Source organism: Prinia subflava, chromosome 35, assembly GCF_021018805.1.
Source record: "Prinia subflava isolate CZ2003 ecotype Zambia chromosome 35, Cam_Psub_1.2, whole genome shotgun sequence".
Taxonomy (NCBI): domain Eukaryota; kingdom Metazoa; phylum Chordata; class Aves; order Passeriformes; family Cisticolidae; genus Prinia; species Prinia subflava.
Window position 1 is genome coordinate 34414 of NC_086281.1, and position 15227 is coordinate 49640.

At 59.6% G+C, this 15227-nt stretch overlaps 2 protein-coding genes across 2 annotated transcripts; both read right to left on the reverse strand.

Moving 5' to 3' along the window:
• Positions 1–601: 601 nt before the first annotated feature.
• ITGA10 (integrin subunit alpha 10) lies at positions 602–12159 on the reverse strand. Its single transcript, XM_063421243.1, has 30 exons — positions 10386–12159; positions 9601–9712; positions 8943–9040; positions 8781–8860; positions 8569–8683; positions 8368–8495; positions 7681–7829; positions 7199–7349; positions 6952–7117; positions 6786–6859; positions 6493–6637; positions 6017–6165; positions 5786–5929; positions 5300–5503; positions 5078–5208; positions 4610–4776; positions 3830–3972; positions 3620–3727; positions 3460–3545; positions 3241–3382; positions 2743–2835; positions 2593–2669; positions 2410–2493; positions 2240–2324; positions 2061–2174; positions 1897–1980; positions 1678–1791; positions 1480–1572; positions 1084–1197; positions 602–847 (listed from the first exon to the last, which is right to left on the reverse strand). The coding sequence occupies exons 1-30, from the start codon at positions 10435–10437 to the stop codon at positions 791–793; spliced, it is 3459 nt and encodes a 1152-aa protein (XP_063277313.1). The 5' UTR covers positions 10438–12159; the 3' UTR covers positions 602–790.
• Positions 12160–12306: 147 nt separating this feature from the next.
• PEX11B (peroxisomal biogenesis factor 11 beta) lies at positions 12307–15191 on the reverse strand. The gene is made up of 4 exons (XM_063421248.1): positions 15032–15191; positions 14634–14761; positions 14350–14551; positions 12307–13859 (listed from the first exon to the last, which is right to left on the reverse strand). The coding sequence occupies exons 1-4, from the start codon at positions 15085–15087 to the stop codon at positions 13490–13492; spliced, it is 756 nt and encodes a 251-aa protein (XP_063277318.1). The 5' UTR covers positions 15088–15191; the 3' UTR covers positions 12307–13489.
• Positions 15192–15227: the final 36 nt, after the last annotated feature.

The following is a 15227-nucleotide window of genomic DNA, read 5'->3' on the forward strand; positions in this document are numbered from 1 at the left end:
TGGAGCTGGGAAAGGGAGGCAAAAGCTGGGATGCTCGGGTGGGGGGGGCAGAAATGAGCTCAGAAAAAGCTTTTGAGGAGGGAAGACCCTGATTTGCAGTATTTGTTTCCTACGGAGGATATCCAAACACGTCCTGCTCTGTTGGGACGCACTGTCCCTGTCCTCCCTCCCTGCTTTGCTGGAAGCCGTTCTGGACACAGGGACACCCCAGTCCTGGGGCAGGAGCTCGGACAGGACTGTGGATCCACAGAGATTGGGAAAATCCAGCTGGATCCTGGGTTTATCCCAATGCTCTTCCCTGTTACCCAGCATGTCCAGCTCCCTTGATGGGGATTTCTGGGATGGGGGGGGGCACACCCTCTCACTTCTTGCTTCCCCTTCTTCCTCTTCTGCATCGTGCTGGAAATCAGGAATTCTTTCCCTGTGGTCCTGGATTTAAGTCTGGAGCCAGTGGGAGCTGGGATTCGGATCTCCCCCCTCCCTCTGTTGTTGCACTTAGGATCAGTCCAGAGGTTTTTCCCTGAATCAAGACGCATTCCTGCTCCCAGGTCATCTGCATGCACAGGGATGCATGACACGGCAGTACCACAGGCTGGAGCTTTATTGCTGGAGCTGCTTCATTCCAGCCCATTCACACTTTTCCCACTTCCTGCTGTTCCCCCAGATCCTCTGGTTCCAGCATCGCTGGCTCATTCCTCTGCCAGCCCAGGCTTAGAAAGCCCTGGAATGGCCCTGGAATGTGGCCCTGGAGGGAGGTTCCGGGATGTCCTCCAGAGGCAGAGCTGCCACCTCAGTGCTCCTCATCCTCCTCCTCCCGGGAGGGCTTCCGGTGGGAGAAGAATCCCAGCTGGGGGCAAGGGGGGAGAAGAGGGCTCAGGGCGGGGCTGGAAATGTCCTCCCGCCGAGGGGGGGGGGGGGCGATGGGAAATCAACACCTCCCACTCGGGATGACATCATGCCCCTCTCAAGGTGACATTGTGACCCTTCCTCAGGGTGACAACATGGCCCTCCCAAGGTGATACCACAGCCCACCCCCTGCGTGGCATCTCAACCCTCCCCAAGGTGACATTGTGATCCCCTTACCCTCCAGAGGCCAAGGCTGAGCAGCGCCAGGAGCAGGAGCCCCCCCAGGGCACTGCCCCCCAGGATCCACAGGGACACGGGCACCTGCCTTCCCTGGAGCACTTCCAGCACCAGCTGCAGGGACACCCGGATTGGTGACAGGACCGAGAATGCAGGGGAGAAAACAGGATGGATTGGGGGGGAGAGGAGAACAGGGATTTGTGGAGGAAAAATGGGGAGGGGGGGAACAGAGAATTGGGGGCGGGAAACTGACTTGGGTGGAAAGAAGGAATTTGAAAGGAAAAGCAAAGATTGGAGGGAAACACGGATTGGGTAAAACAGGCATTGAGGTAGAACAGGGAATTTGGGGAGGGAAACAAGGATGGAGGAAAAATGGGGAATGGGGGGGGGTCCCACCTCCCTGCGCTGCGCCCCCTCCTCCAGCACCAACACGCCCCCTGTGACCCTCAGCCAGACACTGCTGACTATCCTCAAGCTCCGGAATTTCACCTGGATATGGGAAAAGTGGGGTTCTGAGCCATGTGTGCTCCTCACCTGGGATCCTCCCTGGAGCAAGGGGCACCCCAATTCCCCGCATAACCCCCCCTTACTCACTCCGCTGAAGAAGCTGTCATGGAGGGTGCGCAGGAGCTGGATGGAGGCTCCTCCACCACGTTCCAGCCTCTCCAAGCGGCAGCTCAGCTCCTGGCACCAGGTGTTGGAACAGTCCTGAGGGGCAAAAATTGCGGGGGGGGGGGGGGAGGGGGTGATGCGGATCCCCCCTGAACCCTCCAAATCCCCAGGGACGGGCAGGTTGGGTACAGTGATCCCTACCAGTTTGTCCATGTGCTGCAGGTCCTCAGGGGGAACTGGGACCACCTGTGTCCCCTCATCGGGGAGTTGCAGCACACAGGTGGCCTGGGGAGGAAAAGAGGGGGTTTAAAGGGAGGGCACAGGGACCATCCCGAGGTGGTCCCCTAAATGTCCCTCATACTCACATTTTCAGCCAGGACATGGGTGACAAACAGGATGGTAGCCTGTTGGTGGCCTAGTGCTGGCAGGGCCATGTGCAGGGTGACATTCTGGATGGGGTAGCACCCCAAATTCTGTACCTGGACGGGTGCATGATGAGCCAGGGCTCCCCTGGGCCCCGTTCCCCAGGCCCTCATCATCTCACCTTGACCGTGGTGGTGAATTCGGGGCCAGAGCTGTGGATGGAGGTGCCAAAGGGATGAACCTCATAGCGGTGCAGGTTGGTGTTACTAGGGAGGCACACAGGAGGGTCACATCCATTGTGTGTCCCACTCCATGACCCCCCCGCTCTGCTTCAAATTCTCCCAGCCCCACCTGGACAGGAACAGGTTGGGCTCGTAGCGGATGGGGACAGAAAGCTTGACTACATTGTCCTGTGGTGTCGCCTCGGTGCTGTCACTAGACAGGGAGGACACTCGGGAGTATCCCCAGACTCCCTCCATGTCCCTGGGGTGCAGCCCCTCCCCCGAGGGTTCAGCAGTCCCCCCACAACCCTACCTGGTGGCCTGGAGCGTCACTTCAGCATGGTCCAGAAGGATGAAGCAGCTGAACTCCAGCTCCAGGGTGAAGGACACCTGGGGGGGCTCAGAGGGGTGTGGTGGGGGTTTGGCGCTCCCAAGGGGCTAGTAGGAGTCTCGGGGGTCTTACCTTGGCCTGCGAGCGGAAGACGGGGTACCCAACACTGCAGCGTCGGCGGTGCCCCCCCAGTGCTGAGCACTCCAACTTCACCGTGCTGGTATCCTGCCAGGGGGACACCACCGGGACTAGGACAAGGAGTTGGGGTACTTGGGGCAGTGGGAGGTGGCAGCAATAGACCCCCACAGGGGTGTACTGGGGGGCCACAGGGGACCAATGGAACACGATCTCCCACCTGGGAGGAGCTGGGGACCCCCACATCCCACATGGAATAGGCTGGGGACACAGTGCACCCCCAGCTCCCCCCTGGCAGAGGTTGGGGACACAGCGCCGCACCCTGTCCTGCTTGAAATGGGTTTGGGGACTCAATGGACTCCAACCCATCCTACCTGGAATGGGGTAGGACAAGAGTGACCTAGAGGTTCTCCATAAACCTGGGTCTCCATCTTTATCCTGGTGGGAGAGTTTGGAGGGGCTCCTCAGGGATTTGGGTCCCCCCCCAGACTGTACCTGGAGCACAAGGCTGGAGAAATGGAGGTTCCCAGGCAGGTGCAGCCACAGGCTGGCATTGTAGGCATTCTCCTCCTGGTTCTCCAGCTCCACCTCCACCAGCATCCGCCTCCGGCCCTTCCGCAGGATGTGGGGGCTCTGTCTGAAGGCCAGGGGGTCACAGGGTGCTCCTGGGATCCCAGGGACACCATGAGGACACTGGGGGGACACCAGGCGTACCTGGAGCCCACAAGGTCTGTGGTGGCCTTGAGCACCAGATCGGTGACACACTCATCGTCATCCCCGCAATCCTTGAAAAACGGGATCTAGAAGGAGCCAGGGGTGATCGTGGTGTCTGGGGGGGATCCCAGTGTCCAGAGACACCCCTCCCAGTACACACCAGTTTGTGGATAGTGGTGGGAGATGACTCATCCAGCACCGACCTCGCAGCTGCATCCAGGGCCCAGGTGAGGCTGAGGCTGAGGGGCCGCAGGTAATCTGAGGTGTCCTGCAGAACCAGGAGATCCCATCAGCCTCATTCCAGTCAGACCCTGGGAATGGGGGGCAGGAAGAGCCCTTCTGTGGGACAGAGAGGAGTCCTGGGGCTGACCAGGACGTGGAAGGGAATGCGGATGCAGCTCTGCCTTCCCAGTGGGAACTCAGCTCGGCGCTGGAGCAGGCGGCGGGCACCTGAGTCAAAGGCAGCACGGGCTCCTGGGACCCGCTCCTCCAGGGATACATTGTACCGGAGATCTGCGGGATAGAGAGCAGGTCAGGGACCGAGACACCTGCAGGAGCGGCTGCTCCAGCGAGACTCCATGGAAGTCCAGAGATGCTCCAGGGACGTGCTGGGTTGCACCAGCAGGGCTCCAGGGAAGGCTCAGAGGCTCCAGGATGTTGTGGCATGTTCCAGTGGGGCTCCAGTTATATGGGTGCTCTGTTGATATTCAAGGGACACTGCAGGATGCTCCTGCAAGATTCTAGGGCTACCCTGGGATGCTCCAGGAGTGGTCCAGGATCACCATATATATGCTCTGGAAAACTTAAGGGAATGCCTGTGGGATGTTTCTGGGAGGCTCCAGGAACATTGCGATCCTCCAGCAACACCCTGTGATGATCCAGGGTCCTCAGGATGCTTCAGAGATGCTCCAGGAATTCTCCAGGACACCTTGGGACATTCCAGGATGTTCCAGGGACACTCTGGGAGTGTTCCTGGAATGCTTCCAGGTTCTCTAAGGATCCCACTTTGGGATTCTCACGGGACAGCCTCGGGATGTTCCAAGGATGCTGCAGGGTATCCTTTGGGATGCTTCTAAGATGCTCCAGGGACAGCCAGGGACGCTCCAAGGATGCTCCAAGGACCCTGCAGTCCTCCACTGCCAACACTCACCAATATCCATGTCCACGGGGCTCTGTGTGCGAGTCTCGGCATGGAAGCAGATGCGGGCCCGGAGGCAGACAGCACCAGAGCCGCTGCGCTGGCAGTTCCGTCGTGTGACACTGACAGCTGCTGGCTCCACGGACACCCATGCAGACACTTGGACAATCCAGCGGGACCTGAGGAACACAGTCACACCTGGGATCTCATCGGGATCATGTGGGGACAGGGACACTCACCTGGCCCTATCCTGGATCCTGTCACAGGGGAACCTGAGGCATGGAGAGCCCTGGGAGGATCACAGGAGCAGCCCAGGTTCCCACAAGAAGAACCTGAGGCACAGAGTCCCTTTCCCCTAAATGTCCCCATGACCCACATGTTGCAGTCCCCAGGGTGTCTCTGTCCTTCTCCATGTCGCTATTCCTGAGATATCCCTGTGGTCAGGGTGATCCTGTCCCTGACCCCTTGATCCCTACTCACCGCAGCACAACAGCCGCCCCCTGCGCCCCCACGGCCACATCCACCAGTCCGTCCCCATCCATGTCCACCCGTCCGTCCACGCTGATCCCGAAATACCGGAGGCTCCACCCCAGCACCGCCGCCTCGATGCGCTGAGAACGAGAGTTGTGGCATCGCCAGTGGCTTGTACAGAGTTGTGCTCATGGCAGCCGTTGCACCCAGCCCCTCCCAGCCCTGTCTCACCTGCTTGTACTGGGGCAGGAGGGTGCCCGGGGCAACGTGGAACACGTAGAGAGCCCCGCGGTGCCCATCCTCCAGCGGAGCTCCCACCACGACTCCAGCCAGCCCATCCTGGCTCAGGTTCGGCACCGCGCCCAGGGCAGAGCCAAATCTTGAATCCTGCGGCCTTGGATCAGGGTGCAGCGACCCTGCGGGACTCAGGTGGTCCTGGGAGGTGCAGAGGGGCCCTCGGTACCCTCACGGGACAGGCAACCCCTCAATCCCACTGTGTTCCCCTGATGCCCTCAAATCTCCTCAATCCCTTGCATCCCTCCAATCCCTCTGCATCCTGCTGATCCTCCCCATCCCCTGGCCCCAGTGCACCCCGATCCCCCTGTCCACCCCAGCCCCCTGCCCCTCTCACCTGCCCCCTCCCCAGCCCCTCACCTGCTCCACACGGTACACCTACCCCCCTGCTCGACACCCCCAGGCCCACACCTGCCCTCTCACCTGCCCCACACTGTATACATAGACCCTCCCCGTCTCTCTGCTCTGGCCCCCCAGGTAGGTGGGCGCAGCCACCAGCAGCAGGTCACTGTCCCCATCTCCCTCCAGGTCCAGGGCCAAGACCTCGCTGCCGAAGTAGGAGCCGATCTGGGGGTGAAAGGGGCTGTGAGGCTGAGGGGGGTAGGGGGCCCACACTCCCCCCAAAGGCCCTCGAGGCCTCTAGCTGCCCCTCACCTGCTCCCCCATTAGCACCTGGGCCACCGTCACGGTCCCCGCGGGGTCCAGCTGGAAGAGGACAACCTTACCCTTGTGCTGGAACCGGGGGGCACCAGCCACCAACAAGCGCTGCCCCCTTGGGAGCTGCAGCGAGGACACGGAGTACCCTGGGGGGGAACAGAGTCAGTGCCAGGGACAGGCCCGGGGAGACAGGGTCCCCAGTGTGTTCCTGGAGCACCCTAAATATCCAAGTTTGGAGCATCTCTGGAGTATGGAGTATCCCCAGGGGACCCCAAATATACAGGACACGGAGCATTTCTGGATGACTGGGATCATAAGTATCCCAAATATCCACTACATGGAACATCCCCACTTCACCCCTGATCTCCAGGATATGAAACATCCCTGATTCATCTCAAATCTCAATGATATGGAGTATGCTTGGTTCACCTCACGTCTCTTGGGACACCCTCATCCCTTGGGATCCCCCATACCCAGGTAGGCTGCATGGTTCTTCAGCTCCAGTGGAAATTCCTCCTGAAATGCTTCCCGGGGTGGAACAATGCTCCCACGCTGGCTGTCCTCCAGCACACCCCCCTCCCAGTCATAGGCTCCGACCATTCCAAAGAGGACCCCGTCCTGCTAGGATGGGTGGGACACATCAACCCAGAGACAACACAGCACCCCAGCATCCCCAATCCCCACCAATGTCACTCTCCCATCCCAGAACACTCAGCAGAGCTGAGATGGGCTGAGGGTTATTTTCCAGCTATCCCAGTGGGATCACCTCGAGGCGGTGGACAGAAAGGCCGATCTGGGACATCTCCAGCTCAAAGGCACTCTCGTTGTTCCCATGGGTGCCTGACCAGGGGATGAAGGAGACTCTGTTCCTCCAGCTGTACTTCCAGCTGGAATTCCCAGTCCTGCCTGGGATCCCAGCCTCAAAACACCACCTTCCAGGCTGAAGATCCGATCTCCCAGAGCGTCCACAATGTCATTGAGGGCAGCCTCATCTGTGACATTGAAGAAATACTTCTCATCAGGGTCACTAGCGATGGACTTGATCTCCCGGATGAAATCCTCGGGATCCTGCTGCCGACGCAGGTAGTGCCCCAGGACCTGAGGGAGGGACAGGGGTCAGCGGGAGCTCCCCCAGGGTTAAGGGAAATGCAGGGATGGGATCAGAGGGAGGGACCTCACCGCGATGGCATAGCGGGTCACGTTGTGCCGGTCGCACTCCGCCAGCGCTGCCGGCAGCTCATCCCCATCGTGGGACTCCCCATCTGTCACCACCAGCAGCAGCCGCGTGGCCCCGGGGCGCCCGCCTTGTGCCAGGCTGAAGGACTCTGTGCTGTGGGAATGCGGCTGGCAGAATGAGCCCCTGTTCCATCTGCATCCCAATACTCTCCCCAGTCCTAACCCTGCTCCCAACCCTTATCCTGATCTCAACCCCAAACCTGATCCAGATCTCGGTCTCCGTCCTAATCCCAACTCTAACCCCAATCCAAATTCTGACTTGATCCCAAGCCTGACTCCAATCCAAATCCTTATTCAAATCCCAATACTAACCTAGACCGTAATCCCCATTCTGATGCCAATCCCAGCCCCACTCCCTCTCTCAATTCCAATCCCAATCCTGATCTCAATCCCATCCCCAGTTCTGCCCCCATTCCAGAACCCACCATGCCTGCCGGATGGCCATGGCTGTCCGCGTCTCCCTCCCCTCCTGACGTGTCAGGTTCTGGGCAGCCTCCAGCAGGCGCTGGGATGTCGCGTGCTCTCCCAGCGCCCACTCCTGCACCAGCCGCTCCCCATACTGCAGCACCCCCACCTGAAATGGGGAGAGTCAGAGCCAGAGGGAACCCCATATCCACAGGGACATCCCTCAAATCCCCAGGGTGCTGCCCTGGCACCTGCTCCTGCACCACCCGCTCACTGTACAGCAGCCCCTTCACCTGAAACAGGGGAAAACCTGAGCCAGGGACGCCCCCAAATCCAAAGGGAGCTCCCTCAAATCCCATGGGAACCCCTTATCCCTGGAAAAGGGCACCTCTGGCCCCTCCAAAACCATCTCCAGCCAGCATAGTCCTGAGGACAATGATGTCACCCCAGGGCAGCATCTCCACAGGGGTGGCATCACCCCGAGACAGCAGCGCCACCTCGGGGAAAATGAGGTCCCCCCCAGGGGTAGCACCATCCCAAGGGTAGCATCACCCTGGGACAACGGCATCACCCCAGGGACAATGACATCACCCCAAGGCTGGCATCACCCCTGGGGCAACAGCATTGCCCTGGAGACAATCAGCTTGCCCTGGGGACACCATCCCAACCTTGGGGACACCATGGTGGCCAAGGTGCCATGACCTGACCTGGGTCTGCCCAGGACCAATGAAGAAGCGTCCCAGGATGTTCCCAAGGAACGCCTGCACCTCCTCCCAGGGATAGATGCTGTTGGAGCCGTCCAGAACCAGGATGATGTCCATGTAGGTAGAACAGCCTGCCAGGGGACAGACACGGTGACACCAGGGTGGCATATCCCAGTATACCCCAGTCTGTCCCACCCCACTCACGCTGTGCTGTGGGTGCAATGGTCCCCACGAGCTGGAGCTCCTCGTTGAGCTGGACACATCGGCCAGAGCTGAACACAGAGGTGCCACATTCCTGGGACCAAAGTGGGGCACACACCTCGGGGGGTGACATGAGGACACAACAGTAACTGACATCCATCTCCCTCCCCATCCCCTGCCACGCCTCAGTTTTGCTCCGCGCAGGCTCTGCTTACCACAAATCCACCATCCTTGGAGTCCACCAGCGTCATCCCGAGGTGTCCAGCGCTGCTGCGGAGCCACGGAGCCACAGCCCCTTGGAGACACGGGGGCAGAAGCGGGGTGAGCACCATGGGGCCCCCTCAGGCCTCCCCCATCCCAGCCACCCTGCCTGGTACCGAGGTTGGCCTTGGCACAGGAAGAGTTTTGGGGTCCCATGCTGCACTTGTAGATGTCACCTTGACCATTGCCATCCCATGGGGCCCCCACCAGCAGCCTGGAGAGACAAGTGGGGACACAGGGAGGGACACATAGGGGACACCAGGGACAGCATCACCCCCGCCCCACTCCAACCCAGCACCACGATTTTGGGTCACCGTGCCAGGCTCTGCCTCCCACGCTGTGGCACCGAGGCCACTTCCGTGTGTCTGTCCAGACATCTGGCCACAGCCTCCTGCTGCTCCAGCCCCTGTCGTTCTCTGCTGCCCCCCTTCCCAACTTCAATCTCTCCCCTCCCTACCTTCATTTCTCTTTCCCAAACTTACTTCTCCCACTTCCCACCTCAGCTTTGGCTTCTCATCTGTTTCCCCCTCCCTTTTCCCCTTTTCTGACTCACCCTCAGTTTCCCTCTTCCCCTCCTCAGTTGCCCCTTTCTCACCTCACTGCCCACCTTCCTGTTCCCCTCTCCTACCTCAGTTTCCCCTCTCCTACCTCAGTTTCCCCCTCCCTGCTTCAGTGTCCTTTTCCCTACCCATTCTTCCCCCTCTCCCCACTTCAGTCTCCCCTTTCTTGCCTCAGTTTCCCCATCTCCCCTGGGTCACCCCAGGGATCACTCACCACTTGTCCCCATCGCCCCCCCACTGCAGCAGCCGGTACCCAAACTGGGACTCGGGGGGCCCCTGGAAGACCTGCAAATGCCTCACGTCGATGTTGAATCCCTCAGAGAGCCCTGGGGAGGTGACAGAGGGTGCTGAGGTGGGGAGGGCACCCTGCACCCATCCAACAGCACCCAGGGGGGTGGTTGGGGTGCCAGGCACCCCGGTGGGGAGAAGGAAACTGTGGGGAAGAGGGGGGCCACCCTGCGGAGAACCCCCAGCACCCCAAACACATTCCCGCCCCCCAAATTAAGTCCCTACCCACCCCCCCAATCCGAAGCCCCGCAGTGCAAGTGCTCCCCACGTGCCTCAGTTTCCCCTGTGGTGGGGAGCGTGGGGGGGTCCCACTGGGTCGCGGACGGGCAGGGGGGTGAATTGGGCCCCCCTCCAGAGACAAGGGGTGGGTGGAAATGCCCTTTTTTGTCTTTTTTCAAAATTAAAAAAAAATCCATTAAAGCGGGGTTTTATTTCCTTTTACAGGTTCCCCTTCTCACCCTCACCCCGTCCCAAATCCAAGGAGATTTCGGTGTCTTCTCCCTCCGAAAAACCTCCAAAATATATTGGGCAGGAGCAATGACCAATACCGGCCTGTTTTATCCCAAGTCCACCAGACATTCAGAGAGGAGGGGAACACGCTTGGCTGCACTCGGATTAATGAGCACCCGCACCCTCCCTCCTCCAACAGCCACAAAATACCCCGAAATTGCCCAAAGCCAGAGGATTTGGGGGGGGCGGGAGGGGTGTTACCTGGGAGCAGGAACAGCGCCAGGAGCATCCCCCGGCTCCCCACACCCCACATTGCCGTGCTGCAGCTCAAAGGTGACTCTGGCTCCAGCTGGGACAAAATCCCGGGGTTTTTCCCTTTTTCTTTCCTCTTTTTTCACTATATTTTCCCTCCTCCTTCATCTTCAATTGGCTGCTAAAAATAAATGTGGTTTGGGGTGGGGGGGGCCAAAGAGTTTGGGAAAAAAAACAGGCGAAGTGGCACAAACAGGAAAAAGGGGAGCGGGAAGAAGGGAGGAGGTGGGTACAGGATTTTGTGGGGAAGTGCCGGCACTTGGGGGGTGCTGGAAGGGGATTTTTCTGGAAAAATGGGTGGGAAAAGTGTCCCCAAGGACTGAACCACACAGAGGTGGCAGTAACACCTGGATCTTCCCTGTGGGGATCGTCAGGAGCGGGGTTGGAATAAGGGGTCCTGGGGGTCCCCGCTGGGGTCTGGGTCGGGTTTGGTTTGGGCGGATTTTGTGTGGATTTAGGTGGATTTCGGGTTGCCACGTCCTCCGGGTGACACTGCCACCTCCCGGAATGAGCTTTTGAGTGGGCTCGGGAAAAAAAAAAAAAAAAAAATCAGACTCTGCTATTTAGGACAGAGAGAAACTTGTGCTGCCAGCAGCTGTGGGATGGGCTGGAATTTTTGGGGAAAAAAACCCAAGGAATGAGGAGAAAAACAGACAAACAGTGACTGTGCAGCTCCAGCTGTGGCCACAGACGGCACCGCCCAGGTAGGGCCCCCCTGGGTCACAGGGGAAACTGAGGCACAGAAGGAGCCTCCTCCCACTCCAGATTCTTTCTCCTTCCCAATGCTCAAATGCCACTGGACAACCCAAGCCCTGCTCTGAAATCCCTCTGCTGCACCTCATACAGCACTGCCCCAGCCCAAGGCTCGGCCCTGGGGGAGCAGGAGTTGGTCCGGGCTCAGCAGGGAGGGCACCGTCAGACAGGATGAGAGTGGGATGGGACAGGGAAGGGACTGAGTATCCCCTCCACCCACCCTTTGACCTCAGCAAAAGCAGGGATGTTCCCTCCCCAGTTCCAAGGGCTCTCCAAAGTCCCCTGAAATCACGGGAGGGTCCCAGCCCAGTGCCCCCAGTTCAGCCCAGCACTCCCAGTCCAGCATTCCCAGCCCATCCCAGTGCCTTCAGTCCAGCATTCCTGCACCTGCAATGGGGCAGCCTTGGATGTACAGACAGATGGGAAATGAGGTGCTGCAGAGCAGCTGCAGGGGCTGCTGGTCAGTGGCCAGCAGGGTCTGAGCCAGCAGTGCCCTGGTAGCCAGGAGGGACATCCATGTCCTGGGGGGCACCAGGCAGGGATTGAGAGGGGACTGACTCGCTCTGCTCCAGGCTGGGGCAACCTCACCCCTGATGCTGGGGGCAGTTTTGGGCACTGCAACAGGAAAAAGACATTAAATCATGGGACAGTAACCAAAGGAAGGACACGAGGATGAGGAGGGGTCTGGACAGGCCACACAAAGAGCAGCTATGGGCATCTGGGTTTGTTCAGCCCACAGGAAACTGAGGGGAGACCTTGGGAATCTCCAGCTCCCATCTCTGCTGCCTGTGGCCATGGACAGGACCCGAGCGAACAGCTGGAGCTGTGCCAGGGGAGATTTGGGTGGGTATCAGAAAAAGGTTCTTCCCCCAGAGGTTTGCTGGACACTGAACAGGCTCCTCAGGGAACGGGCACGGCCCAAAGAGCTCCAGGAGCGTTTGGTCAGTGCTTTCAGGCACAAGGTGGGGTTGTGGCAGGGCCAGGAGCTGGACTCAGTGATACTAGTGGGCCCCTTCCAGCTCAGGATATTCTGTGATTCCCAGCCCAGTGCCCTCAGCCCAGCATTCCCAGCCCACCCCAGTGTCCTGCACTTCCCAAGATCCCAGGACACGGGGACTGGAGGCCGCTGCACTTTAATAATTAAATTAATTACTTAATTACACTGATACTGTGGGATCCCCTGGAGCACTTCCCACCCATCCCAATTCCCACTGGGATATACACTGCTCCAAAGTCTTCAATGACTGGTTTTCCCAGGAAAAAGCCTTTGGCACAGCCCAGATGGGCCCAAGAGTGGGCAGCGTTTCGGTACGGAGCTCCCAAAAACCTTCAAGAGGATATTCCTGCTCTCCCAGGGACAGATCCAAGGACAACCTGCCTCTGAAATTAAGTAATTCCCAGCTCCCAGTGTGTCCCTTGGTCCAGGGCTCAGTAGCAGACATCAGAGCTGGGTTGGGGCCACTTGCAATTCAGTGTCACAGAATCCAGGGAAAAAGGGAATTCAGTGAGGCAGCAGCACCAGGAACACCGGGTGCAGGGAATCCCAACTGAGAGGCAGCCACACTGTGAATCTCCCAAAAAAACACCCCTGAACAGGATACCTGCAAGGGGAGTGCAGCCAAGGTGGACCTGTGCAGCTCTGCGCAGAGGGAGGGAGCTGGATCTGCTGGGAACCACAGAGTGGCCTCTGTGTTCTCCAACAGAGGGAAATCCACACGGGAATGATGAGAGCGACCCCCCAGCTTGGCGAAACTCCCTCTGGTCACTTCCTTCCCCTGGGCTTTCATGGAAGGGCCAGAAGGGCAAATTCCTGCCTGTATTTCCCCCCAAAGCCATAGATTTATTCCTGACACCATTCCTCCCATTCCCCTCTCCCTACACTCAGATTTCTTATAATGCAGGAAAATTGTCCAAACAGTTCAGGGTTGGACACGCTATCTGGCATTGGAATCATCCCAAACCCATGGCTTCACCCCCCATAAAAACCGTGAGAAACTCCCAGGAATCCACATTTTCCAGCCCCAAATATTCCCCATTAGCTGGCTCCAGGTTAAAGGTGCTTCCTGGGCAGAAAGGGGGAATGTTGAACTTCTAAAACTGCTGGAAAAGCCAATGGGAAGAAACACATTTTGGGAGCTGATGTCCCTCTGGGATCCAACGCTGTATCCAATGCTGGAACCTTGTTGCTCCAAGGAGTCAGGAACAATGGGAATGGAATGAGCCAGTCAGCTCCAGAGGTGTCTCAGTTCCTGGGATAAGCCCTCAGGATCCCAAACATCCTGAGGAAGCCCCTGGGGTAACTATGGCTTCAGTTTGAGCCAGGGGTGGAGGATGGTGAGGATTGAGAGCACTGAGGAGGTGAGGCCACAGAACCCCACAAGCCCTGGGCCGCTCCGGCACAGCCCCAGCTTTTCCAGCGGGATCACCAGGTCACAGGCGTTCCGCAGCAGGTCCAGCAGTACTGGGGGGTTGTCCCGGAGCACCTGGAGCAGGAGCTGCAGCTGGAGCTGCAGGTGGAGCCGAAGACGCTGGATCCTGCCCTCAGCCTGGAGCTGGGGCCTGTTTTCCGGGCTCTTCCCACGCTTCCTGGCTGCCTCGGCGCGCTCCAGCAGCACGCGGATCTCGTAGGCATCCCGGCTCAGGTTCACCACCAGGGCAAACAGGTAATACCTGGGAAAAACAGGGGGCAGGGATGGGAGAGTGAGAAACAGTGGCAGCAGAAGCCTCTGGCCACTCACAACAGCCACAGAAGTGCCTGGGGGAATACAAAAGTCATGTTCAGCTAGCAGGAGCCTGCTGGCCCATGAAGATTCCATTCCCTGCTCTCACTCAGGAATTCCATTGCCCAGTCTCCCTCTCCTATTCCCTGACCTCCTTTGGAAATTCACCACTCACTCTCCCTGGAAGAATTTCATTCCCTGTCTTCTCTTGGGGAGCTCATTGCTTACTCTCCTTCAGTAATTCACTCCCTGTCCTCCCCTGGGAATTCCATTCCTTGTTCTCCCCAGGGGAACCCCATTCTCTGCTCTCCCTCAGGAATCCCATGCTCTCCCTTGGCAATCTGACCTCCCTGCCCCACTCACCCAACAGACCCGAGAAGGCTTTTCCAACCTTCCTCCCACAAATGCCCCACCAAATCCAGACACCTCTCCTCACCTACCTGAAGGACCTCTGGCTCCACTTGTCCATGGCAAGGCCGGGCAGGATCCCAGTTTTCCCGGCCCACAAGATGTTGTCACAGGCCAGGAAGAGGGCACGGTTCAGGTGGGACAAGGTGAGGCAGAAGCGCAGGACAGGGTCGGGCAGATGCAGGGAGCGCTGGGCCCCCCCCAGGGCCTCGGCCGAGCCCCCCAGGCGCAGCACTGCAGGAGGGAGACACCGGGGGGTCACCGGGGCTTTGCGGATCCCAAGAGCCGCCCTGTCCTCCCCCCTCCCCGCACTCACGCTTGCGGCCCAGGCTCAGATGAGCCTCCAGGTGCTGGAGGCGGCTCAGGGTCCCGGAGCTGCCCCCGGAGCCATTCCCGGCGCGGCTCAGCGCGGCCCCAGCCAAGGCACAGGCGTACTGGGCGGCCCTGGGGACAACGAGGGAGTCAGCGGGGGCACGGAACAGCATCCTGGGGCCTCGGATCCCCCTTCTCGGGGGCCTAAGGCACCCGTGACGGCCCGCCCGCTGCTCCGGGGTTTGGGACCCCCGTGATTCCCCTCCTCGAGCTCCAAGGCCTCCGTAACCCCCACCCCGGGCTCTCTGTAACCCCCGCTGCTCCCGTGCCCGCTCTCTCCGAACCCCCACGACCCCCCTTTCCCCGTGACCGCCCGCTGGGCCTGGGGAGCTGAGGCCGCACCTGAGGAGGCGCTCCCGGGCCTGGCTCTGGGCGCTGAAGCGCACCCAAGCCTCCATGGCGGGGGCCGGTCCCGCTCCCGGGCCCAGCACACGTCACTTCCGGCAGCCGCCGCGGCTCCTTCCCATTGGCTGCGCGCGGATCCGCCTACTCCCACCAAAACAGAGCCCATGGATGGGCGACAGCTGCAATCTCCGCC